General features: G+C 43.0%; 1 protein-coding gene across 4 annotated transcripts in view; it reads right to left on the bottom strand.

Annotated features, from left to right (window-relative positions):
* Positions 1-27,968, bottom strand: part of mical1 (microtubule associated monooxygenase, calponin and LIM domain containing 1) — a 105,833-nt gene that overhangs the window by 30,176 nt on the left and 47,689 nt on the right. For 3 of the 4 annotated variants that reach the window (XM_060845580.1, XM_060845582.1, XM_060845581.1), the window contains exons 14-24: positions 27,726-27,916; positions 27,516-27,625; positions 26,682-26,834; positions 25,846-26,026; positions 22,952-23,040; positions 19,218-19,269; positions 17,318-17,443; positions 15,493-15,600; positions 12,590-12,660; positions 9,294-10,521; positions 2,181-2,281 (exon numbers count right to left, since the gene is read on the bottom strand). In XM_060845580.1, coding sequence (XP_060701563.1) covers positions 2,181-2,281; positions 9,294-10,521; positions 12,590-12,660; positions 15,493-15,600; positions 17,318-17,443; positions 19,218-19,269; positions 22,952-23,040; positions 25,846-26,026; positions 26,682-26,834; positions 27,516-27,625; positions 27,726-27,916 — 2,410 coding nt within the window. The remainder of the gene's footprint in view (positions 1-2,180; positions 2,282-9,293; positions 10,522-12,589; positions 12,661-15,492; positions 15,601-17,317; positions 17,444-19,217; positions 19,270-22,951; positions 23,041-25,845; positions 26,027-26,681; positions 26,835-27,515; positions 27,626-27,725; positions 27,917-27,968) is intronic. The other variant, XM_060845583.1, reaches the window with a different exon arrangement.

Genomic DNA, 27,968 nt, shown 5'->3' with positions numbered 1-27,968 from the left:
ACACTGCATTGCAAACCAGCCATCCAGCCAACTGACCTAACCGACCCCTAACAGACAGCAATATAAGATAAAATAAGTATCAATTAATGCAATAAAGTAATGAAATTAAAGTTGATAGTCAGAATGGAAAAGAGCAGTGAGAATCAGCACAGTATAATCTCGCTGAATTGTTGGCAACGTAATGCCAATTGTTATTCAACTTTGAAGAGTTGAATGCTGTGACCTTGTGACCCTTAGCTGACGGAAACTGTGGTTTTATGTAGAATCCTTACAATGAACAGCAGAAGGCACCTGCACCCTGTCAGTCTGGGCAGGATCAGAATGCAGGGTTGGCCGGGAGAGGAGGAGGTGGGGGAGTGAACCTTTCTGCCTTAGTGTGTTTGTCAGCAGTCTGTTTTCCACCATTCCCATTATATATCCACTGACCTAAATTTTAACTATAACTGCCAGGATTTATTACCAGATTTCAAAGATAGGAGTCCAATAACAAAATATTGTAATAAACTACATCATTTGACAGTAAGGTCTTCACTGGGCTCAGGGTGTGGAATGCACTGCTTGGAAATCTGGTGGAGGCAGGTTCAATGGAGGCATTCAGAGGGTATTCAGTGATTATCTGTATGGAATAAGAGTACAGGGATATAGAGAAAAGGCAGGAGATTGGCACTAGGAGAGGAGTAGAACAATGGGCTGAATTCTGGTGCATGACAGGATTGAAGGCTCACTATTTTAATCTAAACTTGCACAGTGGACTAGCTCTCCACTGAGGTCACCGCGGTAACAGTACACAAATACAGTATTATTCTGGATTCCTGAAATTCCCTCTTGGCAGTTTGGTTAAAATTGCCTCCAACATTAGGCCCGAATATGCAGCTTTGATGGAAAATAGAGAAAGAGAAGTCATCATCTCTCAGGTGAACATTCACTTGTGTTAACTCAATCCAAAGCCCAAGGTCAACCCACATCCCTGGTGCTGTGAGGCAGCAGTGCTAACCACTGAGCCACCCAGCCATCACCACATGGCCAGATGGAAATGCAGCTGAAAATGTGTTGCTGGTTAAAGCACAGCAGGTTAGGCAGCATCCAAGGAACAGGAAATTCGACGTTTTGGGCATAAGCCCTTCATCCTGTTCCTTGGATGCTGCCTAACCTGCTGTGCTTTAACCAGCAACACATTTTCAGCTGTGATCTCCAGCATCTGCAGACCTCATTTTTTACCAGATGGAAATGCAGTTAGGCATCATTACAACACTTAAAGGCATTTGGATGGGTACATTAATAGGTAGGGGCATGGCTCAAGTGCTAAGTAATGGGACTAGATTAATTTAGGATATTTAGTAGGCATGGACGAGTTGGACTGAAGGGTCTATTTCTGCGCTGACCATCTTTATGATTCTATGACTCTAAGTGTGGAACTAGGCTTTTCAGACAATAGGTTCATTGACAGAATGCAGCATTATATATACCTGTTTCCTACCTCCCCAAGATTCCTCTTCACTATTTTAATCAACCTTTATAGATGTGTTATAAGACAGCTCCATTGTAACACAACCTGAGAAATAACTTAAGCTTGGACTTTCTGGCCCAGAGACAGGGATACCAATCTCTTGTAACTAGTGTTAAGAGAATCCCTACAGCTTGGGAACAGGCCAATCAGCCCATTAAGTTCACACCAACTCTCTGAACAGCATCCCACCCAGACCCATTACCTTGCATTTTCTCTGGCTAACCCACCTAGCACATCCCTGGACACTATGGACAATTTAGCACAGCCAATCCACCTAACCTGCACATCTTTGGACTGCGGGAGGAAACTGGAACACCTGGAGGAAGCCCACACAGACATGTGGAGAACATGCAAACTCCATACAGACAGTTGCCAGATGGTGGAATCGAACTCGGGTCCCTGGCGCTGTGAGGCAGCAGTGCTAACCACTGAGTCACCATGCTGCCCCTTTCTAGGGAATTTTTTTTAATCGAACTGTTCAGAGATATTACATTGCAGAGATGTTATTACATATCTCTATGCAGGTGGCACTTGAACTGGGGTCTCCTGGCTCAGACACTACCCACTGTGTCACAACAGCACTAAAAAGCACTCTCGATACGTTATGAAATAATGCTAATCACCAATGCATTTTAACCACAGAATTAACATACCACTAGCAACTTGTACTCACAGTTTTGATTGGCTCAGTATTAGATTTCATCTCATCTTCGCTAAGGGACTCATCTTCATCATCATCTGATTGTTCATCACCACTCACATTGCACGGTTTTACTGGATAACATAAACACAGAAGCATACCATCAGATACCTGACTCCGTGTGAGATGAAGCACATTACAATTGATCCTCAATGTGAGCCAAGTTGGATCAAGATTTGAAGCATGTCTACTCACCCTCTGAGTACATTCAAGAAATGATCAATGAATGGATATTGGCACTAAAACAGAAGTTGCTGGAGAAACTCATCAGGTTTGGTAGAGAGAAAGCAGAGTCAATATTCCAGGTCAAGTGACCCTTCATCAGAACTGGCTATAATTGGGAAAAGTGGTCTATAGACTGAAGATAGGGTTAGTGGGTGATAGGTGAAGGAATAAATGATAGGTGGAGACACAGCCCAGAGAGAGAGAGGTGGAGAACAGCAATCAGCCAGGCAAAGGAATGGCTAGTGGTAACCAGGGAGAGATGAAAACTGCTAATGTGGACCATCAGGGGGTTAGAACGGATTGGCTATGCTGAAAGCAACTGATATGTAATGACGGGGCATGGAATGTGGGGGAGGGGAAAGGACATGGGAGAAGGTGCTCAAACCTGAACATTATTGAACTTGATATTGAGTCCTGAAGGTTGGAGGATTCCCAAACGGAAGATTCTCTCAGCTTCTGTTAAGCTTCCCTGGAGCACTGCAGCAAGCCTGAGACAGAGATGTTGGCCAGGGAACATGGTCTGCTAAAATGACCCTGAGCTTCCAGCTTCCTGCCACTTCAACGCATCACCCTGTTCCCTGGCCAACGTCTCTGTCTCGGGTTTGCTGCAGTGCTTCAGGGTTGCTCAGGAACAGCATCTCATTTTCCACATGGGGACCCTTCAGGACCCAATATCAAGTTCAATTACTTCAGGGTCTGAGCACCTTTTCCCATATCCTTTCCCCATCCTGAAACCTCAGGCCCTGTCATCACATGGGCTGCTTTCAGCACAGCCAATCCAATCTCACCCTCTGATGGTCCACATTACCAGCTTTCTTTTCTCCCTGTCTCACCATTCTGCATCCCTTTGTCATCCCGACTGCTGCTTTCTCTCTCTCTCTCTCTGGGCACCATCGCCACCTGTCGCTTATTCCTCCCCTCCCATGCCCCCATCTTCAAAATACATAACAACATTTTCCCACCTATAATCAGTTCTGAAGAAAGGTTGCTGGAACCTGAAACATTGACTGCTTTCTCCCCATAGATGCTACCAGACCCGCTGAGTTTCTCCAGCAATTTGTTTTTAGTTCATATTTCCATCATATTGGCATTGTGTGGGTAGGGGTAAAATTCAAAGACTAGCCATTATCTTGTTGAAAAGTGGAACAGGCCAGTAGGCCAACTCTAGTTTTTATACACTTTCCAAATAGGGGCATTATACGAATTAGACAGATATTACTACGCCACAGTTATCATATCACTGAAGATCAATGAACATCATTATTCCATGACCAACTTCATTTGAGCTTCTATTTGTTGTTAGCTTCCTCTGCTTATAGTGACACAACAGACTGATACATTGAGACACAATGAGACAGAGACGCACAGACTAGTGGTAGATGTTATTATGAGGTGAATACTCAGATTTGACCCTGTGCCCACTGTATCACATAGCAATGTGATATACAATGATTTAGGATCCATGTATGGGCCTGGAAATAGTTAAAAAGAGTCATTATGTTTGTGATTTGATCCCTATTTGAACCTGAGGTTTTTCCTGGTTTCTCCTTAATATATACAGAATAACACATGAATTACGGACAGGAGCTCTTTGGCCCCTTTGGGCTAGCTCTGTCATTTTATAAAGATTTGGTTGTAGTCTCAACTCCATTTTCCTGTTCACCCCCCTCCCTACTCATAAAGCCTTGTCTTCCTTGTGTACGCGAAGGTCTGGCCTACCAGAATTGACCATAATGTCCGGGGTGGGGAGGTGGGGCGTGGATGTGTGGCTAGAGATTTCGAAATGCTTTGGTCACACATAAGCCTCGAGAGCTTGGCAGACTCGAAACTTTGTTGACATAAAAACAGTCCAAAGTTGGTCACAGCTCACAACCACAAATGTGCAATTTTACTCAGAAAAACTGAAATGAGCAAGCATGGGGAAGTCTAACTTAAGCTTTTCGCTTGAGGGAAGTTTGTGTCTTTAACGATGTGTACAGCCACTATTAGGAACTGCATCTGCCCCTGGCGTTGCATCTCTCCCAGGAGGGCCAACATTCTACTGGGATGATGAATTGGTGTTGAGTTCCCACAGTGCATTTTTATTCACCTGTGGGATATGGGCATCACTGGTTGGGCTCACATTTATTGACTGACCCCAGTTGCCCAAGAGAAGGTGACGCTGAGGTGTCTTTCGGTGCATGTGGCACGCCCACAGTGCCGTTTGGGAAGAGAGTTTCAGGACTTCGACAGTGAAGCAATAGCACGGCCAGGGATGGTGTGTGGTCTGAAGGGTTACATGTAGGCATCCGTGTTTTCAGTGAGTGGAAAGGGGCTGCCCACTCTTAACAAGGTTCGGCAGAGTTCAACGTGCACCTTAACACCTACTCTGTTGAATGCAGCAAGGTTTCCCCAGAGCAGGGAAGGCAGTGGAAATATTGTCAGAAAGCTGTTTTCTCAGACTCCACGTAACACCTTGCCTCTTAGTGTACCCGTGCTGTCACTGGCCATGCCTGCAGAATGGGACAATAGCTGAGACTGTGTGCCAGTTGCTTTTCAGCCACTGAGTGACCCACTGAAAGCAGGCGAATTGTTGTCAGGATTCACTATGCCTGGACACATGAGTCAGACACTGAGGAAGTGAAATCCCCCTCCGTTGTGATAGAGGGCCAAGTGGACAAATACCACCCGTAAAACTATCCGGGTCTAACCAACGGTGTCCTGCATCCTGGTGACATTTGCAATCCTTTTGAAGCCACATATTCGCTCTGCCTGTTTTACATTGGCAAGAGAGACTGGGATGGAGTTAGCCATCATTGAACTGAGGCATCAAGAACTCCCTCATGTAGCAATGGTTGGCTGAACCTCCGAGTTCCAGCCAGGAAGAAGTCAGTAAAAGTCGATAGCCCCAGCCACATTCCGAGACACTGGCTTTAAGAAAGGGTATTAGCTGGAGCATTTAACTCCAAAACTATACATTGACTGGTACCAAACGCCAGCTCACTGTTTACTTCTAGCAACCATTCTGTGTTTACAGGAACAGCAGCGGACACAAGGTGTCTTTATTCAAGTCTCACACTCAAACTTTGTCAACGTTCCAGTCCTGAATTTTCTCCCAGTAACCCCTGGACAGATACGGCCTAAGTGCCCTTCCCCCTCTTCTAACAGCTCTGTGTGACCTCTATTTATTCACCAAATCATGCTGTAGTGTATCAACTAACCCTCCCATCTCTGGGAGCAACTATATGCAGATGCTGTGACATCAACAAACACTCCTTCAGCACTTGCCACACCACTTCCTGCTGCATTTTGCAACTTTAACTAGCTGCAGAGAGCACCAAAAACACTTATAGGTTTGAAGGTACAACCAGAGGTGATTTGTCAGCCATTATGAATAGTTGAAATAGCCCTGTTTGCAGAGCTGCTGAACACAATCTCCTGTGGCTTTAAGAAAGGGTATTAGCTGGAGCATTTAACTCCAAAACTATACATTGACTGGTACCAAACTCCAGCTCACTGTTTACTTCTAGCAACCATTCACTGCACGTGCTCCTAATACAGTGTTCACAGAGACTCGATTCAAACTTTAACTCTGTTTCTCTCACCACAGATGCTGCTAGACCTGATGAGTTTCTCCAATTCGGACACTTGAGTACTGTCAATTTTAATCGCCCTGACATTGGTGGCTGTGTGCTATCTGTTGTCCATACACTGGAATTCTCTCCCTATACCACTCCACCACACTGGCCTCCTTTAGGACAAACCCATCTTTATACCAGATTTCTGGTCATCTGACCTAATGTCATCTATCAGTGCCAGGTTTCACAATTCTGTGAAAAACCTTGAGCCATTTCTTTATGTTCGAGGCCTTATGTAGAAATCGTTGTTGGAGGGTTTCTAATTCCTTCCTTTCTACTCATTCCATGAGACATGACCATGGCTAATGTTTATTGCCCATCCCTAATTGCCCCAGAGGGCTGTAAAGGGTTAACCATATTGCTAAGGGTCATTCGTCAGACCAGCTAAGGAAGGAAGATTGCCTCCCCTGGAGGGGAATTAGTGAGCCAGATGGGTTTTTACAATAATTGACAGTAGTTACATAATTGTCATTTAATTCAGATTTTATTGAGTTCAAATTTCGCAATTGACAATGGTGGGATTTGAACCAACATCCTCAGAACATTAGCCTGGGGGTTTGGGTAACTAGCCAAGTGACATTACCTCTACACCACTGCCTTCCTAACTTTGTTGGAGTATCTCTGGTTTCGGCTGGGAATAAATACGCTCCTGTTCCTGCTTTGGATCAATGTGCAATCACCTTTCAGGGGAGCATTGTGTGTTTGGATCTAAGATCAGCTCAAGACCAAGATCCATTGTGATATCTAGGGGATCAATGAGCCAGTAGGTAAGAACTGTCAAGGTGTGCACATGAACATAAGCAGAAAGTCCTCCGTACCTCTGCGGTTTGCTCACTTTCAACAGAACATCAGAGAAAATGGGTGAAGAAAATCAAGAAGATTACTCAGATAATCACAGCCTAGCAAATAGGACTGTACCTTGCGAAAAAGAATTTCCGACGCAGAACTTTACACAACAGAGAATCATCACTGCAAGGAAATCACAGGCTCCACTTGGTTTCAGTTCTATAATCCATGCTGTCGCTCTCTGTGTGCCAACCCTCTGATACGCCCTAGTTGCACAATGCTGAGTGTTAAGCTGCATAATGTATGGACTGAAGACATTTGGGAAGAGAGGAGTGAGTGCATGAGTGACACATCATCTGCACGTTTCACCAAACGATATCAATCTGATATCAGTGAACAATCTACCAATAGGAGGAGGTGAGGACTGTTGATGCTGGAGATCAGAATTGAAGAGTGTGGTGCTGGAGAAGGACAGCAGGGCAGGCAGCATCCCAGGGGCAGGAGAATCGACTTTGTTGGCATAAGCCCTTTATGCCTGAAACATCGATTCTCCTGTTCCTTGGATGCTGCCTGACCTGCTGCGCTTTTCCAGCACCACACAATTTACCAAAAGATAATAAAGTGAAGAATATCTCATGGATAGTTTTCTGATGGAGATGTCTGTGTCCTTGTCTTCCCTGAGCAATAAAATATTGAGCTTGATTACTTGGCCACCAGCCTCAATATCAGAAAATCAGCTCCAGATGTCATTCTCCACACACCCATCCTCTCAAATCTCCCTCAAAGACAGCCTTAAATGTGTAGGTTTGGCATGAGCTTGACATCATGTGTGACATTGTCTTGGTATATCAATCTGTGTGAGGGACGCATGATGAAGTGATGAAGATGCAACACATAACTGGTGTCGGAAACACTTAGTCACATGACAGACGACATAGTTAACATGCAAACATATACTGTTTCTCTGCTATTTAAACTATCTGGATTGTACTCAGATAATTCAAGCAGAGACATAAAATTGAATATTCTAAATGCAGGGTATTCATGCAACCTTTAAATTTGTTAAAATTACATGCTACTGAATTGTTTTTATTGTGTAGAGATAGTAATGTGTAGTTTTGTATCAGTGAGGGAGTCACTTTAGGTGCAGGGACCATCTAACTGCTGGATTCAGACTGGCCTTAAAGTGGTCAGTTTAAACAATCCAGCCAACCTCACTAAAGAATACCCCTGTGCATATTTTACAGAAGGCTTTAATTAGTTCAGAAAATGCTCTGCAGAAGAGAATGTTATCCCTTTTAGAAGTAGGAAATTGAGATGGAACAGCACAGATTAATAATTTGAAATTGCACTCGATTCAAAGAAAAAAACTACAGAACAAGAGTTAGAAAAGGTCCTTTAATTCCATCATCAACAGGGGGTCCTCAAAGGCTGACTTGCTCCTGTCTGGGAAAGAGGACACATTTGTGAATTTATCACGTTAAAAATGATTGAGGGTGAAACAAATAAACCAGTGTTGGTCGATAACTGTTGATTGTAACTGTTTTCTTTAATTGACTGCATGTTTCCCAGTGGAATTTGGAGCAGATACTTTGGAACTTGATTAAGGGCTGATCGATGAGGAACCCCTAGTTGGGAATGGTTATGTCTTGGGTCCACTGGCTACAACTTTGTGTTCTAAGTGTTTTTGTTAAATGTACCTTTAATTATTGTATGTTTAATAAGTATGGGCATTCAGAGTATTATTCTGGAGGATATGTTATAAATAAGGGCACTGCTCAACATCAGGCACACCTTTTTGAGGAGGGCAGCTCTGTGGGGGGGCACTTTTGGAGGATGCGGGGTTCTGGGGTCAGCCCTGGGAGATGTGGGTTTCTTTGGGGAAGATCTGGGAGGTACCATTGACAGTGTGCTCTGTGGGGTGCATTCTCTGAGTGCCTGGTTTCTGCACAACATCGAGCTGAGAGACTGAAGGTTGGCGATAGAGACACATTGCGGCAACACACAGCTCTCCCTTGATTGAAATTGCATAACCAGATTCCTGAAAGATGAGCCTGATTACACAATATGGTTGCTTCCTGATCGCCATCCTGTACAAATACCCTGCATTTTAAGAAGCGGTCTGTGAACTTATTCTTATCTACAGGCACAGGAAATTTCATTTAAGCAGAACAGCATTGCCTTTGAATGCTTAATAAACAGACATTCAATCCTACTGTTACTCATGCTGATTGGTGCTGGGAAAACCTGCTCCGTTTGCTGTGTGCAGTAGCTTAATAAATGTAGCTTCAAGATATCCTCTGGTAAGGAATTCATATGAAGTCACAAACCAGTTCAACAAGAACATGTTCTTCATCAAATCACTTAAAGTATCACTGCACAGATTCCCAGAGCAGTCTTTCCCTGCTGTCCCTTATTCCCAGGAAATGGAATACAAACAGGCCATAACAATCCTTACCTCCCTTCTGAGCAGATGATACCTGGATCGTTGGTATCTCTGCCTTTGCCTCAGGCAGAGTAGAATTTGCATGTTTTTCTTCATTTTTCTTCTCTCTTCTCGATAAACGAGAAAATGGTTTGGGTAAAGAGAAAAATTTCAATTTTGATTTATTTGGTGTTTCAGAAGCCGAGTCTTTCCCAGTTCGTTTTCCATTGGGTTCTAACTCCCCTCTGCGTTTAGTCTTTGGGTTTTCAAGATTGGTCTTGCTGTGTGTGAGTTGAGCTGAATTCGGACCGGGTATCTCCGTCAGGGCAGGCTGGGATGTGTCCCAGCACACCTGACTTTTTATCTCCTGCTCTTTGAGACTTCTGCTGTGTTCTTTGCTCAACACTGATGAGGGATGATCCAGTATTTCCCATTCCTTGTCTGAGTCCCCAGGCTCAAACTCAGCGTAAACTTCTCCTTTTCCCAGATAAAGCCTCGTATCCTCGGAAATCATGGTGTCATCAATATGAGTTCTGGGCTGTGTCCTCTCCTCCTGGCTTTCTGAGTCAGTGTCTGAGCTTACACTCAGTCTGGCTAGCTTACGTCTGAGGGATGCTGAAAGGCCCAGTTTCTTCATTGGACTGTTGCAAATGCTTTCCTCCTCATCCGTGGATGATTTATTCATTTCAAAATGCATTGAAGCAAGCTCCTTGGAAAGATAGCTTAATTTTAACTGCCCTTCAACATCCTCTAGCTTCTTGCTCTTATTCCGATCCTCCGGCATGTCACCTATCCTTCCATTTGGGAAGGCTCCTTTACTCTCAGCAGCATCCCTTGTCCTGTTGGCATCTCCCAGATCCAAGGGTTTGGCAGGATCCAAAGGCAGACTCTCAGTGTCATTTGCCTCAGAGACCTCCAGATGTGGCATGGATGTTTTATCAGGAGTTGAACTCCTTTGAGAGACACCAAGTTTCTCAGTGTTGCTATCAGCTGGAATGTCTTTACTATTAAGTACTGCCAGGCATTTAAGTGAGAAAGGTGTGTTTTTTATACCACTGAGATAAGATGCAAATTTGTTAGTTGTTGAGAATGGTGATTCGTCATTATAACCTGCCACTTCGGCTTCACTGGTTGGTTTTTTGTAATCCATTGAGTTCCTTTCAGATCCTGCAGTAAAGTTGGAGTCAGTGTTAGATCCATCTCTCATAGGCATCCCACTGGTGGACCACAGCTGTTTTACCACAGGATGAGATACAATAGCCTGTGGATTTTTACAAGAATGGAAAGATGACAAAAAAAACGCTTCATTAGAAATGGGACTTTTCCAGAGTGAGTGAAATTGCTTTCATTCAGGACAGCTTGTGGCGTATCAGAGAGTTAGACTGACAATGCGGAGGTTATCTGAGCAATGGGTTAAAACAGTGGCTTAAGGGCAGTTTGATAGAAAAACCTATTGCAATACTATTGACAGCATTGCTAAACAATAAAATGGTAAATATGTTCTAGGCGAGTGATTAATTATAATATCGGTAAATATGAAAAATGTGGAAGATAAATAGGAAGTTGATTCATAATCAGATGTACTCCACCAGTAAAGTTCTTCAAATGGCTTCCATCCAATTTTCCAAACAGACTTAGTGAACCTCACTACAAACAGTGACTCGCCTTTATTGAGATGGGATTCACACGTATTCCTGACATTAGGAACATTGAGCCGTTTGAGTTAGCAGGTCGAGAGGAGGAGCCGAGTCCATTGTGCAGGATTCCACGACAGAATGTAAAAAGTTGAAAAGAGGACAAAAAAAGGGAATGACAAAGCATTGCCACATTTGAGTGTTAAAGTCTGACAGTGCAATAGAGAGCAAGGATTGCGGGAAGGAATGAGTTTTGTAGTTTGGATCTCGAAATTAATGAAGAAAAAAGGTCAAAGTGGAAACGAGAAGGAGCAATTCTGGAATGAAACTTTCTACTTGGAAGAATAAGAGAAGTAAAACAAAGTGAGGCACAAAAAGTTTGCAACAGACAGAGGACTGAGGAGCTGGAGTGGGAACAGAGTGGGTTATCAGTGAACAAACAGGATCTTGCATTTTCTTCAGGAGTGCACCAGGCATGATACTGCACAATACAACAATCAGCAGACAAGACTCAGAATTAGGATCTGACAACGGTTGAGATACGCTGAAGAAAGGTGCAGTAATCTTCTTGCAGTTAGAATAAGTAGTATTTCAGATGCGTGAACCTCCTCTCAAACACACAAATTTCTTTAATTTACTATACATTTCAGATATTGTAAGAGATGCAGCAATGTAACCTAGTAAGTGTCACTTAATGGTTGTGGTCTCTTTAAAAACATTCACAATTTTGCTGTTTTGGTACTTGGCCTACATTCTCAGAAAGCGGTACTAACTAATTGGGAAATGGCTCAAAGTCATCTTTGACACATAAGGAAGTGGCTAAGTTCAATTCCTAGAGCGACTTTCTCCAAAACGTTCTGTTCCAAGATGATCACGCTAGCAACCTCAGAAAGACATTCAAACTCCACAACGTGATAGAGTATCTCTCTCTGTTTCAATTTGGAGTGAGAAAGTGCAGTTCCCCACTACTTGTTGTATCGGGGTGTAATCACAATTTGTGCATTGAATTCAATCATAGGACTAACAATTTAACACAATTATCATACTGTTCAATTGCATCCAAAAATCATGGACCACCTATAAGTTATAGGGGTGGGCTCTTGTGCAGTAGTGTTCCTACTTCCGAACTGGGGAGCCCAGTTTCAAGTCCCACCTTTCTGAGCAGGTTGATTAAAAATACCTCCATATCATAGGAGATTCATAAGTCTGTCTACAACAGGAGAAAAACAATGCAGGCTAATTTAAGCAAATTAGAAAGGTTTAAATACACGAAAAAGGTAATCTTATTTAACCGAGATGTTAATTACATTGTGTTTGTAATTATATGACTTATGCATTCAGAGCATTTTAACAAGATGTGAAATAAAAAGTAAACACAGCTCCTTTTGCCTAATGTTAGTGGAACACAAGACACACTTTGAGTAGAAGCTTGATGTTAATGCAAGTAACTGATGGCTAATATAAGCAGCTGGTAATTTTTAAGTGGCGGGCATTATAATGGCTTTTCAATTGTTAGTATTCTGTAAAACACAGTTAGCATCACTTCAATCATATCACAGCACACGCTTCATTTACAAGGATCGTACTTTGCTGTCTAAAGTACTTTACTGGACCCAGTTTAATACTCTGAGCAGTACACTGAATTGCAAAGCATCCTGACACAAGAATAGCAAGAGCTGAATGATAAGATGGTACCTGATCCGTATCCCTTGCAGGGCTCTTGCCAGGTGATGTAAGATGCCTCATGATAGGCACTCTGCTATGTTCTGCACATTATCACAAAGGTAGATGAATACGTTAGGGGGAAACTTAGTTTATACCTTCATATTCATTTGAAACTGTAATGTCATAGAATAATAGCCAGTGCAGCAGTTGGAGCTCTGGTGTGCTGTTGCTCTAGAGAGGTAGGTGTGATCTTGCAATATTCAATTCTCTGTGTTACTGATCTCAGCTGTACTGATGTGCAGATGCCCATTGACTGTGTGAATGTGACACTAGACTGCTCCTAGACAAATTCTAGCAGCTGCTTTCCGATGGCAAGGAACGAATTAACTACCCACTCCTTGGTTGAGGGTGGTTCAGTCATTGGGTTGTCCAAGAAAAGGGAAAGGAAGATAAAGTATCTCATTAAAACAAAACAGGAATTCTGTTCTCAGCTAAGAGCAAAGTTATAGCTGCACTTGGATTCAATGAACAGATCAGTATTCAAAATAAAGGTTTCAGAACAAACTTTGTGTTCTTTAACTGAAACTCCGAATTAGATATCACCATGAACTGACATCAGTCTGCAAGGTCACTAGAACATGAGAAAACTATTCAGTCCCTTCAGCATTGAATGAAACTGTGATTGCTCTGCATCCAACAGCTGCCTTCTGTAACACTTTGCTAAATAAAAATACATCAGTCCCAGTTCTGATTTTTTTAACAGATTCGCCAGGATAAGTCGTTGGGATTTCCAGTGTCCTCTGGAAACCATAGAAACCAGAAATTCTGTTCCACAAACAATAAATTTGTTTTATCCCATTTCAAACTGTTTTTCAAAATGGCCACATTTTCTATTGTGTCACTAATTCACACTCACCACTAATGATCTCAATATTTTCATTCCGGCAATACTCAAGTTATGTACGAAAGAATGATGGAGTGACACAATATTATTCATGATGTGCAAGAGCTGGTGTTGGACTTGGGTGGACAAAGTCAGAAATCCCATGACAGCAGGTTTATTTGAAATCACAAGCTTTCAGAATGCTGCTCCTTCAGTTGTTTACTTTGGATATACCTCAACCCCCAACCCCTAACCCCCAACCCCACCCCCCCCCCCACCCCCCGACTGAGGTATACAGAATTATGTGGTACGTGGATAGAAATAGGCTTTTCCTCTTAGTTCTGTTGAGGAGTTAATAACCAGGAACAGGAGGTTTACAGGGGATTTAATGAAGGTTTCTTTCATGGTGGTAGGTTTCTGAAACGATAACCAGCAATAGGAGTACATATGAGCATGAAAGAAGCAATGAAAATCTATAGAAGAGCCAACCACATAAGCTGAGTGCAGAAGATTTATATTAATCTAGGACTATAAGTGACATCCTTAGGTTTATTAATATCAAATGAAAGAAGCAACACAGCTCAGGCAAAATGGCAATTTCCCTTGTTCTCAGCCTTGCTGTATATCCTGATGATTCCAATTTTCTTCACTACACAGTGACAAATAAACAGAGTGCCCAAATCACAAGTCACATTGCAGGCGGCCATTGTGGGTGAAATGATTGCCATTTTTGAGGCTAGCACAGAGTTCAAATCCCAGCAGAAATCTAACAAAAACTACTTAAGAAATAATACTGCAATCCTTCGTAGATTTGATGCCACCTTTGTTTTTAATTATAATGTCAGCATTGTGATAGTTAATTATATCTGTCTAATGGTATCACTTGCAAATAAATTCCATGATTAGTTTTAGCCTGCAATATGTTCTTCTAGTGGCAAAATATTCATGGTTTTTGGAATAATTAGACAGGAAAATGCAGTGGTCATTTTATGGGATTTTTAGTGTGATTTACCACAGTGTGTGATTTACCAGAGTTATAAGGTGATTGTGTGACTATAATATTAAGACATATATTGCAGTGCAGCTCTATGTTCAGGGGAGTAAACTGCTATTTTTAATGTAAACACAAAACCAATAAATTTGGGTGAAAGCCTGAACTGTGACAAGAGGCAGATGGCAGATGAGTGATGGAAAACTGGTGATGGCAAATGACTGAATACCCCATCTAATTTTCTTTTCTCAGCCAAACGTTGCCAGCTTTACTTCCAAAACTGATGTACGGCAGTTTTGAAAGCAAAACAAAAGGCTTAGAAAATGTGTGCTGTGGCACAAGTGGGACAGTCTCCAATCTTCCAATTCTCCATGCCACACGCAGGATGGTGCGGAGAGAGAGAGGGTTTGATATGAGGGATGAAGCTGTGATTGGAGCTTAATCATTGGCTTCATACAATTTGTTCTCATGCAGATTCCTCACGTTTAAAAGCTCTTTACTCGGTGTGTGAGAGTATTCAATAAGGTTTTGACATCAAATTTTCAATTCAGCTTTTATAAACGATTGACCTTATCAATTTGGCTTAGGAACAGTTCATCATTTCCTCCATAATCAGTACCAATAACATGCTGTGTCTTACAAGCGAGAACAAACCTCATTATGAACTCCCACTGAATTGATTTACTCTGAAAGTGTAGACCTGTTCTGTGCATAAACCCAACTGATACACTCACAGAAGTGGCTGACTGAAGTATTAATGTTCTCTTGTCTCAAACAATACATTTGATTGAGCTGCAATCTTCAATAATATCTTGAAGCAGTCAGTCCCTACCTGGCCAAACAATAAGTCATGATGGTTTCCCCAATTACCAGCTTTATATTGTAAAGTCTACTGAGTATCAATCAGACCCCTAGCTTCTAAAGACCATCACACCTTGGCCATCAACTCATAAAGCTCACATGCCGTTCCAAGGTCAGTTATCAGACTGGATCATCAAATCCCTTGTGCGTTAGTTTGATCTGAATGTGATCCAGTTCTTCTTGTGTTGCAGAACTCACCTGTTTCCATCAATATCGCGTCTTCATTGTCTTGGCTAGAGCTCTCCACTCCTCGCCCTTCGTCTTCCTTCTTGACTTGAAGACCTTCAATTATATCTTCCTCGCTGTCTATAAAACAATAAGAAAATACACAAAGAATTATTGCTGAAGATGGTATACAGTGCACTGAAACAGACATCTTAAGTGCTGTACATTCTGGTAGCTTGGGATAAACGTCACCCAGTCGATCAGGAGAATGGCTTTCTGAAAGATCAGAAGGCTAGCCTAGCGCAATGCGTTCGCCTCAGTATCTGAAGACACCAATTTTAAGTCCTAGCAGATTTCACCATTCTTCTTTTAGTTAATGTTGACAAAGCCTACAAGGATAAAGCAGAGCCATTCAGCCATTTAAAGTATCCATCCACAGAAACCTAATATCCACCTAATGTATCTAACTGACAGTTCAGGGACTCCGTCATTTAGCTTTTTTTTAATCATTTAAATTTTAAATATATGTTACCAAACAAGCTCAAATCCAAAACCCCCGACAGTGATGGGTGACACACACAGGACAGGGAGAATCCCCAAACAGCTTGATCGCGGTATTGAACATCAGGGAGGACAGGCTCTGATGAGATCCCAAACCCTGCCCTAGCTTCCAACCCTCCCTCTTCAAATGACCTGCCCCCACCCCTCAAAAACCCCACCCTTCCCCCTCCGCCACGTTACTTACCTGGGACTTGGATTCTCTGTGACCCTAGGATTCAAGGTGGAGCTGAGGGAGTTTAGGCAGCATACATGGCATCCTCACTAAGTTTCCAGCCTCTGATTAGTTAAGTGAGTCCTCCAGCCCCTTGTGGTCTTGATTCTAAGGGAAGACCCATGGTGGCCCCGCTGCTGCCTGATCAGGGCGTCATTCATTGGGCTTTCCCCTAAAGTGACAGCTAAGATTTATCTTGAAGGATAATCAGCCAGCAGGCGAGATTTCCCCTTCCCCTGACTTCCTCTCAAACACCACCACAAGGTAGCCCCATTAATTCTGCTTCACACTGCCTGACCTGGTGAGATTCTCAGCATTTCTCATTCTGATTTTAAGTTCCCAGCATCTGCAGCATTTTGTTTATGCTTCCTAGTTTGGTTTGTCCTAGTGAAATACCTGGTCACCATAACAGATGAATTACAGACTTCTTTGGATGATTGAGCTCCATGGGTATCACTGTCAGGACATAAGGATTGCTGGTAAGATTGGCAGTCTATTCCCATCCTTTTACCCTTAAAGAAGGCAGCTCCCTGCACTGTAGAAACAAGTTGAGCTGGTGGGGGGGTAGAAAATACCAGGTTCCTGATTTCGTGACAAGCGAGGGGGTGATGCATTTCTGAGTGGTGACACAGAAAGAGTGCGGGCCTGGTGGGGTTCCCATGCATCTGCTGCCCTTTGAGATGATCGAGGTACTGGGTTTTGAAGGTACTACAGAATAATCTCTGCGTTTATTGCTGGTGACCTTTCTGAACATATCCTGCCCCTGGCTTGTCACGCATCCTGTAATATTCTAAATCTGTCAGTGGGATATGGATTGACGTGAAGATATTGGCCAACTCCTCACAATTCTTTGTGGAATAACTGCCCTGTGGTGCTCTCCCAATTGGATCCATAAGCACATTGCTTCTGGAAAATAAATTGTGGAAATGCCAATTGAAATCAGGCCAATGGTGATGGGGTCAGCAGGTGGGTCACTGAGGCAAGAAGTCAAAGGGCCTTGGCTGATGGACTATCATTGTGGCCTCCCCTCCCCCACCCACTCAATCCTTTAGGGTATTTGTTTCCTTGTGATCTTGTTGGACTAACATTCTCTCATCAGTCCTGTCTCTTCATCATCAATGCCTCTCTCCCATTCATTTTCATTGTCCATCTGATCTTCGGAAACAACCCTGGAATTGATATCTCCATGCTTGCCCATTGCTGGGTTGGGATCTGTGAACACGAGGAGCCCATGCAGTGTGTTAGCTTCCAATGCATTCATGGCCTTATACATTGAGCACAGTCGATTTATGTCAACAACAAAAATTCACATTCATATAGCATCTTTTCAACTAAATGTACTAAGATGGTGGAAGGGGAGGAGATGAAGAAGCAAAATCAAGTCAAGAGCCTGGAGCCGAGATTACTGAGCAGACAGTAGCAGCGGGGGAGTGGCAGAATTAAGGCTGCACAAACAGGTCAAAATTGGAGAAGCACAAAGATTGGGAAGGACTTGAAGAGGTTAACAGGGCTTGGGAAAGGAGAAACGGCCAGAGGAGGTCACAGAAATGTGCTGGGGCAAGTTATGGAAATACAAAAGAGTGTAGGATCTAGAGGTTGGTTACAGGGGATAGTGGGAAGTGCAGAGGCTGGAGGAGGTCACAGAGATAGGGAGGGTTGTAGAGGCTGGAGGAGGTTACAGAGATAGTGAGAGTTGTAGAGGCTGGAGGAGGTTACAGCGATAGGGAGAGCTGTCAAGGCTGGAAGAGGTTACAGAGATAGCGAGAGTAGAAGAGGCTGGAGGAGGTTACAGAGATAGTGAGGGTTATATAAGCTGGAGGAGATTACAGAGATAGTGAGGGTTGTAGAGGCTGAAGGATTTTTCAAACATGGGGAGAGTTGTAGAGGCTGGAGGAGGTTACAGAGATAGTGAGGGTTGTAGAGACTGGAGGAGGTTAAGAGATAGTGAGGGTTGTAGAGGCTGGAGGAGGTTACAGAGACAAGGAAGGGTGTAGGTTATTTAAAGTTAGAGACAGGAACTGTTGTAGGGCTGCAGAAGGCCACAGAGATAGTGGGTTGTGTGGCTATAGGTGATTACAAAGATGATGGAGGTGGGGGATTAGAGAGTTGGTGGAGCTTACAGAGATAGGGAGAGATGTACATTTGGAGAAGGTTAAGAGACAGGGAATGTTGTAGATTTGAAGGAGGTATTACAGAGATAGGGGTGGAGGTTTTGAAAGGCTGTCAGAATAAGGATTAGAATTTTCAACCTGAGGCATTGCCAGAATTAATGTACGGATGAAAATTTCAAACTGGAGACGGTGTGAGCTAATATCAGTGAGTAAACCCGGGGGGTGATGGTTAAGCTGTCATCATTTACATTGGAAGGTGGTGCCTCATAAAGTCAGTTCATTGGTTCAGACATTTAGCACTGAATCTGTTTACTCTCAAATGTTACAAATTTAGATTTTACTTCCACTTTTCACCTAAAGTTCCCTTCAATCGGATACAAGAGGAGTCTGGGAGGCATTTGCTAATTTTTCTTTCCTGAATGTATTTGCATTTTGTTTCTATCCTTTGGCTAACTCAAGGTGGTCACTCTCTAAATGTCATTTCAGAAAGTCAGTAATGTTGGTAAATGAGAGGCAATGCACACTTCATCCTGACCTCAGCCCCTATTAACTCATGGGCATTTCCCAGAGAGGGGCATTGGGTACTGAGCAGGCCTTGTTGCCATGATCCTGATTAACTAGCACTAGGGGAGATCAAAGAGGCTAACTCCAGTACCTACTCAGCTGAGGTCAGCTCTCTGTGTAATTCCGATTTGGGAACATCTATTCTCTGTGCCTTTGGATATCATCCATTCAACTAGTCAGCCAATCAGAAGGTGACAGATAATTGCAGTGAGGTCTGAAAAATGGCTAATGTCTTCAATAGACTACTGTTCATCAGAATAAATCACATGCTAATACTATCTGGCATTTATTATGGAGGAACAGTCAATTACCTGCATGCATTTTCACAGGACTCTCTTGCATCTCTTCTGCGTCCAAAACTTCCTGTCAAATCAAAACAAAAGATAAGAAAACGTATGGATAAGAAAAATCTGTCTGGTACTCCAGATCCCATGCATCCAGTGCCTTAATTCTCCCATTCATGTACTGCTGTCCCGTAACTAATATGCCAACTGAAGTTTGATCTTTCCAGTATTCTCATGCTCCAGTGAAGCTGTTTTCTCTGATACTCTGACTCTGTCACTGGATCCATCTTCTCCGTTCCCTACAAACTCTAAGCCCACTGTTGAGTTCCATTTTGTAGATGCTTTTATTTCTATCTCAAGACCGAGTAGGTCAGTCCAGAGATGAATCATTCCAAAGAAGGAAGTGCTCACTGCAGTACATGAATACACAATGTAAGGCATCACTTAACTCTCAAAGATTTTGCTGCTGCTTATAACTAACTCCTGCCAGGAGATCTATCATCATGGTATCCCATGTTTTGTCTATCTTGTACCATCCTCACATGCCCATTGTGGCTCATCTGTGCTCATTGTGACAAGCATCATCCAATTAAGACCATAAGCTGTAGGAGCAGAACTAAGGCCATTCAGCCCATTGAGTCTGCTTCGCCATTCAATGAGATCATATCTGATATGATAATCCTCAACTTCACCTTCTGCCTTTTCCTCATAACCCATTATTTCCTTACTGATTAAAAAATTATTTATCTCAGCCTTGAAAATATTTCATGTCCCAACCTCAACAGGTTTCACAGATTCACTTCTCTCTTGAGAGTCATAGAGTCACACATCATGAAATAGACCCTTCGGTCCAACTCGTCCACACCAACCATGTTCCCAAACGAAACTATTCCCACCTGCCTGTGCTTGGCCCATATCCCTGTAAACCTTTCCTATTCATGTACTTATCCAAATGTCTTTTAAATGTAGTAATTGTACCTGCATCCATCACTTCTTCTGGACAAATTAACCACTTTCTGTGTAAAAAAAAAGGGTGCTCCTTATGTCCTTCTTAAATCTTTTTCCTCTCACCTTAAAAATATGCCCCCTAATTTTGAACTCTCCAACCCTAATGAAAAGACCTTTGTTATTCACTTTATCTATGCCCCTCAAGATTTCATAAACCTCAATAAGGTCACCTCACATCCTCTTATATCCAGCGAAAAAAATCCCAGCCTATCCTGCTTCTACTTATAAGTCAAATTCTCTATTTCCAGCTACATCCTCGCAAATCTTTTCTGAACCCTCTCCAATTTGATATCTTTTCTACAGCAGGGCAACCAGAACTGCACACAGTATTCCAGAAGAGGCCTCACCACTGTCCTGTACAACCTCAACACAACGTCTCAACTCCTATACGCAAAGGTCTGAGTAATGAAGGCAAGCATTCTAAATGCTTTCTTCACCACCCTGTCTATATGTGATGTCAACTTCAAAGAATTATGTACTTGAACCACTCATTCTTTCTTCCTACCATTAATTGTATAAGTCCTGCCTTGTTTGATTTACCCAAATGCAATATCTCACATTTATCCAAATTAAACTCCATCTGGCATTCCTCAGCCCATTGACCCAATTGATCAAGATCTCTGTAAATTTAGACAGCCTTCTTCACTGTCCACTATAGCATCAATTTTGGTGTCATTTGCAAACATACTAACTGTGCCTCCTATATTCTCATTCAAATTGTTTATTTAACTGACAAACAGAAGTGAACCCAGCACTAATCCCTATGGCACACTGCTGGTCACAGACCTCCAGTCCAAAAAAATACAACCCTCCACCAGCACCCTCTGTCTCCGACCAACAAAGCCAATTTTGTATCCAATTGGCAAGTTCTTCCTGAATCCCACGTGATCTAACTTTACTAATTAGTCTACCATACGGAACCTTTACTAAATTCCATGTAAACAACATCTACCACTCTGCCCTCAAACATTTTGATTACTTCCTCAAAAAACTCAAATCAAGTTTGCGAGACACGATTTCCCTCACACAAAACCACGCTCACTAGACCTAATCGTTCCTTGCCTCTCCAAATACATGAACAGTAAATCCTATCTTAGAGGAAAGAAACTCCGCCTCATTTCTGACATAAATGGGAAACACCTTATTCTGAGATTTTGCCATCTGCTCCTGGACTCGCCCACAAGGGGAAGCTACCATTTCTGCCTATCAAGTTCCCCTAAGCATTTTGCATGTTTCAATAAGATAGCCTCTCAGTCTTCTACATTCCAGTGAGACTTAATTTGACCTAATGGTCTATAAATTGAAATTTTAGTATATCTTAGCATCCACATTTCAAAAGTTTCCATTTTCAACCAGAGATTTTTATTCATTGCCCATTTATCTGAAGCGTATGAGAAAAGTAGATCATACATAGCATCTTATGAGAATTATTCCTTGGTAAAAGCTTTCAGATGAGAATTTAAAATGAGGTACAATCTGCCTGGTCTAGGTAGTGATTCCATTACAGATTTTACGAAAGAAGCATGGAGTGTTCCCAGAGCCCTGGCTAGCATTTATTCCCGAATGTATTCGCCTGGTCATCAGTCTCACTTTTGCTTGTGGGATCTTGCTGTGTTCAGATTGAAAGTTGAACTAGCCTACCTAACAGAGAGTATGCTTCAGAGAAAATAAAGGTACTCAAAAACATACCAATATAAATCCTTTTTATTAACTAACATATTTGCTTTAATTTTACATTAAACTCATCTAAAATTGAGTCTACTGGTCTGACTTGGTACCATCTGAGTAAAAGGTGCAGGGAATAGGTCTTACCACAGTCTAGCATGATACTAGTCACTGACAGGCAGTTACTTTCCCCAGACACTGGTTCAGGGTAGTTCCCATTCTATCGTGTGACTACTTAAGATTATACCACGGCTTCTTTTTATTTACTGGCAGGACGTGAGCATCACATTTATTGACCATCCCTAGTTGCCATTGAGAAGGTGTTGGTCAGCTGCCTTGTTGCATTCTACCTGTTGTAAGTCGTCTCACAATGCCTTGAGTGAAGGAGTTTCAGGATTTTGACCCAGCAACAAATCAGGATGGTGAGTGGTTTGGAGGGGAACTTGCAGGTGGTGGTACCTGCTGCTCTTGTCCTTCTAGATGGAAGTGGTCATAGATTTGGAAGGTTCTGTATGAGGACCTTTGGTGAATTTCTGCAGTTTAGCTTGTGGACAGTACACACTGCGGCTACTGAGCATCGGTGGGGAAGGGAATGGATGCTTGTGGATGTGGTGCCAATTAAGTGGGCTGCTTTATTCTACAGTGACAAGCTTCTTGTGTGTTGTACATATACTGGGTTCACACTCTGAAGCATCATTAATTTTTTTTAATTGAAATGCCCCGATGTGGCGAGTAGAGGAACTGCCAAGGTGAGGTTTCAGCAGTGCCAGGGTACATCTGCTTGAAACATTGACCTGAACGTTCCCTATATTTGTAACGACTGACCTGTTGTGCATTCCTAACATGGTTACATCTCAAAACCTCCAGCACTTACAGCTCTTCACTTTTACATTGAGTAGACGGACCAACTCTGGTCAGAACTCTTTTAGCTGGTGGACAGGGCCTGTGTAATTAAATTCTCACAAAAATAATAAATGTTATGGCACAAATATTACATAAGGAAAGCAGCCAGACAGAGAATGGTTTGTAATTTAAAACAGATTGTGATAACTCATTCTGAAATTATAATTCATAATTTAAAACATTACCTCTTTTACAACACTTGGAGCTGTTTCATCCAAATGACTCTGATTGGTTCCAAGCAAACTGGTGTAATGAAGTGTGCAGTAAAATTTACCTAAGGGAAAAGAGTAAGTGATTAATCCTTTCTTCAGAAAGCTAAATGTCCTTTGCAAAGCTCAGTTAGGCAAATCAGCCTCCATATCTTCATCCTGTGAGGATTCGGGGAATGGGTGCATTCTACTGTGAGAGTCAGAGATGTATAAACCAGACAGGACCCAGCTCTAATTACTCACTAGAACTGAGCTAGGTACACAAGGCATGCAAGATGTCACACCGCCACCCCCTCCTGAGTATTACTCAGGAAACTCCACGGAACAGCCACATGTTGTTGAAGATTGGTCGGACAAAGCTGAGATTTTGACCCCCACTCACCTTGTCAAATAGTCTGAACCAGGGAGAGAGAGGTTTCAGTCTGCAGGTAGGGGAAACAAGGATCAGGACAGTTTTCAATATCCAAGCCCCATCCCAGAGGAAGCTGTCTCTCATTGAACTTTAGACCAGAGCTCCTTCTCAATTATCAGGGAGGCCACTTATCTGTCTCAATGAGAATAGTGGATAGGCTCTTGCAGTTGGAGGGTCAATCAAAGGCATCCCAGGTTCAGATGTGCACCCAGCTGGAGAGAATGGTAAGGAAGTGGCCATGGACTGGAACAGTCTCCTCGTTCCTTCATTGTCGCTGCTGCAAATCTAACAAGTTCCTGTCTGACAGCATTGTGGGTGCTGTCACATCAAATGGACCGCAGCAGCTGCAGAATACAACTCACCAGCCCCTTCCTGAGGGCGTTTAGAGAGAGTAGCAATAATTCTGGCCTAGCTAGTGGCGCTCACATAAAGTGAACAAATATTTTAAAAAAGCAAAAACAATTTAGCCTCTCAGCCACTATAAAAAAATCCAAAAGCAGCTTGGGTGAGACGCTGGAAATAGGTGAGCTATAGAGGAAAGCCCTATGCTGTACCCTTAACCACGAGCAAGTTGCGTAGAGGTGCCTGCAGCATTGGCACACTGACCTGACTTGATGTGCCTGTCTGCACTCACACTGGGAAACTGGAGGCAGACTGAAAAGTCCCAATTTCTTGAACTCAACTTTAACAAATGTCCCAACGAGCTTAGTTGGCTGTCCATTGCTTGCTTGCAGTCCTGCTAGCCCCAAACTCAAAAAATGACCAACACCACAAACAGGGTGAAGAAACACCCAAACTGCCAAGGTTTGCGAACTTGAGCCTCATTTACTGAAAATCCTGCCCTCAGTGTTGGCTTTGCACTTAAACCAAGGGCACATGGACTAACACCAGTCAGTTACTATCCGAAAGTCGAGCGTTCCTATGAAACCTTATGTAAGCCGAAACGGTGTAAAGTGAAGAAGCAATTACCTGCTTTTCACCTTTTCTTGTAAAAGTGAAAATCCTCTTTTGATTTCTTTCCGTTGGTGAAAACGGGAATTAATGTAGGTCTTTCATTAAAGGTGAAGTGGTATAAAGCGAACTTTCGAAAAGCGGGGGATACCTGCACTGATTTGCGTTGAATTGTGGGTCTAACTACAGGGCATGGACTGCAGCAATTCAAGAAGGAAGCTCACCACCACTTTCTCAAGGGTAGCTAAGGACAGGCAATAAATGCTGACCCAGCCAGTGACACACACCTCTCATGAGTGAATTCTTTTAAAAGTTACTTAAGGGATTCCTTAACATTGATAATTCCTATTGTACTTTGCTGATCAGTGTTTGTGATTGGCTCTCATAACTATCAGTCATCACCGTGATTTTCTCCAAAATCATTGAAAATGATAAAATGACACAGCACAGGCCATTCGGCCCAGTGTCCATGTGCTAACTCTTTCAAATAATTATCCAATTTGCCCAGCAAAAAAAAAAATGCAGGTTGGTGGGAGAAGACAAAAAGGGAGGGAAGAGCTTTACCCCCAGTTGGAATGTACCCCCAGTTGGGAATGTACCCCCAGTTGGGAAATCTCCAACTAATATTGTTTCTTATTTGAACTAAATGCCACCTTCAACAGGGCAGCCCCTAGAAAGAGGTTCAGTCAGATGGGGAATTTTCTGGATGTTTGGTTGTCTGTAAACTGCTGATGGTCCAGGAATGTACGAGAAATCAGAGTCAGGCTGATGATGTTCTGTAGGCCTCACTATCCACATTGGCCCTCATTCTCTCCAAGTACGGTCAACTTCGTTTCCACTGCAGTCCACAATTTAGACCGTGTTTACCTCATGGAGGTGAAAATAAAATTGGTAACGTTGGTATTGTATTTGAGAAAGTGACAATAATCCTGTCGAGGATGAGAGCAGGAAACTTTTCTCTCCATCAAAATTACGCTGCTCGTGACCTCAGAGAGTGCTGAAGATTGACACTGGGCAAGTGAAAATAATCCCCAGAAATGTCAAATCTTACAAAGTTTAGAATCACCCATCATGCTCAATCTCCAAAATAGAATATACTTGTAAATTACAAGGCTGGGCAAGGGTTAGATGGTAGTCTGCCATCATGGGAGTCAATGTTTAAATGTAGCCTTGTGTGGCATGGTCAAAGCTTCCTCCAGTGGTAAGTATTGCAATTGGATTGAAATTGGGTGATTAGAATTCAGATTCGAGTAGGCATGGTCCTATAGTACAAAACTGACATGGTGCTGACAATCGGACGTGGAATGACAAATGATCTCCTAGTGCAGCGAGCCAGTTACCTCAGATTGGGGCGGGTGAGGGTGAGGCCAAGGCACCTTTACTCTCACATTCACAGTGTCCCACTTGCCTTGGACATTGGGTAGCTGTATTGGGATGTGCTGCGGTTCTTTCACCTCAACAATCACACTGTAGACCAGTATTGAAAATGGCCTCAATGGGTACTTGCCATCTCTGCTGTTGAAAGCGTAGTTCCCGAGCCGTAGGGTGGTGCCACACTGGTGGCATGTGAAGCAGCCGCGGTGGAAGAACTGACCCTCAGCGCTGAAGCGTTCCACCACGTAAACACGCTTCTTACAAAAGTAGCAAACCTCACTGCTGCTGGGGCTTGGTGCCTGTCTGAGGGAGCCCTGAGATACAGAAGTACAATGCACACGCCATATCAGTGAACAAGATCAATAAAGGGCTACTTTGCATCTTATATGTATGTATATAATACACCCTGGGATCTGTGCTTTGCATCTAATACATATATATATACAATACACCCCGTGATCAAAGACTGTGTATCTTCCCTTATTAATACCATACAATGCCAATAGATCACACACATGCCATTTGGCACCTTAGATACAGGTAATGTCACCAACCAGTTTGAACTGGACATTGGCTCCAGTTTCTGCCAAGGTGTGTATTTAGGACACTGTTCACTTTAACTGGGTCGGTAACTAGAGAGCACTATTTAAGACAAATAGCAAATGGACTATAGCGGCAATGAAGAGATTTTTTTTTGAAGGCATGAGTTGTACCAATGCATGGGAACTGGATGTACACCTGAAAAGGAAACAATTGTAGACCTTATGGGGAAAGTGCCTGCAAATGATTGCATCTGTTGTTCGGGGAGGCATGACGTATTAAGTGGCGTCCTATTCTGTAAGACTTCATTAGGTACGCACATGGTGTGGACCAAGACATTGAGAGTAGAGGGCGATAGGTTTGACATATCCCGAGGCTCAGGGATTGGATCTAGATGAGGTTACAGGCATTGGATGTTGAGGCACTGACCTGTCTGTTAGCTGATTCCACATTGGAGTTCTCCTGGAACTGTTCTGGTTGTGAGCTGCTGCTCTCATTCTCTTGTGGTGAATGTGCCGACGATGGCGAAGCCAAAGTCTCATTTGGATCTTCTTTCAGTAATTGTTCTGATCCAGCATCTGACTAAACACAGATTGAGATTTTTTTCAATGTGAGGTTTTAGTCATTGAATCTACCAAGACATTGGGTTGGATTTTACACATCAGGTGATGACCCAGCCCCACCACCTGTTAAATATTCGAGCTCAGGAAACCACAACCAGAATTTGTTTTCTTTATTGCTGTGCACAATATGGGCATCAATGGCTGGGTCAGCTTTATTGCCTCTCTCTAATTGCCCTTGAGAAAATGGTGGTGAGCCACCTTGTTGAACCGCTCCAGCTCACGGTCATGAAACTATACACTGCCAGAGGCCTGAGATCAAAGCTAGCAGCTCCATGCCCAATTCTCCTCAAGCTGCCAGCCAATCAGCTGGAAGCCACCTCTCCAGTCCCAACAGCACCACCAGAATCTGTGGCCATAGTTGGAACTGCAGGACAGACTGGAAGGTAAGGCTGGAGTGGGGCTAGTAAAGGTCAGTCAGGAAGACCCCAGAGAGGGTTGCAAGGATGTTGTGATGGGAAGCCATGGAGTTGCATTTGGGCAGAGGCATACCTATCTGTGAGCCCTCCATGGCAGCAGGAGATGGCATCACCACTGAGGAATGAGTAACCACAAATGCATGAGTGACCATTAATTGTGCATCATGGCCTCTGGCAGTTGCTAGGCCTCAAAAGCCCCCAAACATTAACTGTTTCTTTTTTACCACGGAACTTCGTTTGTTGGCCACGTTTTTCCGGAGGGTACTCAGGAACAAGAGGGCTGACTTGGCTGATGACAGGGTCATCATCTTCCTTTTATTGACATCATGAAGCTCTGAGAGAGAAAAGGAGTGGAAATTTTACACATAACCAGCGACCTGGTTGTGTAATTTAGGAATATTCTGAGATCAATAGATACTTCAACGCGAACCCACCAGGAGAAATGTCCTTGAAGAATTCATTGAACTGGGTCAAGTACATGAACATACTGAGCTTGTCAGGGCTGGTAGCTACTTCCATTTCTCTCCCGGTCATTATTGGTGAGATTCCAAATTCCTTTTCTGCGATATTGAATGCCAGTTGGTTATTTTCAGCAACAGATTCTTCTTTAAGACTCTCGAAGTCACTGGAAAAGGAGGAAAAGAGCTGAGTGCAAGGCCCAGACTATTTGCCCCCCT

Source organism: Hemiscyllium ocellatum, chromosome 26 (genome assembly GCF_020745735.1).
Source record: "Hemiscyllium ocellatum isolate sHemOce1 chromosome 26, sHemOce1.pat.X.cur, whole genome shotgun sequence".
In the NCBI taxonomy this organism is placed as follows: domain Eukaryota; kingdom Metazoa; phylum Chordata; class Chondrichthyes; order Orectolobiformes; family Hemiscylliidae; genus Hemiscyllium; species Hemiscyllium ocellatum.
This window is presented reverse-complemented; position numbering and strand designations above follow the sequence as displayed.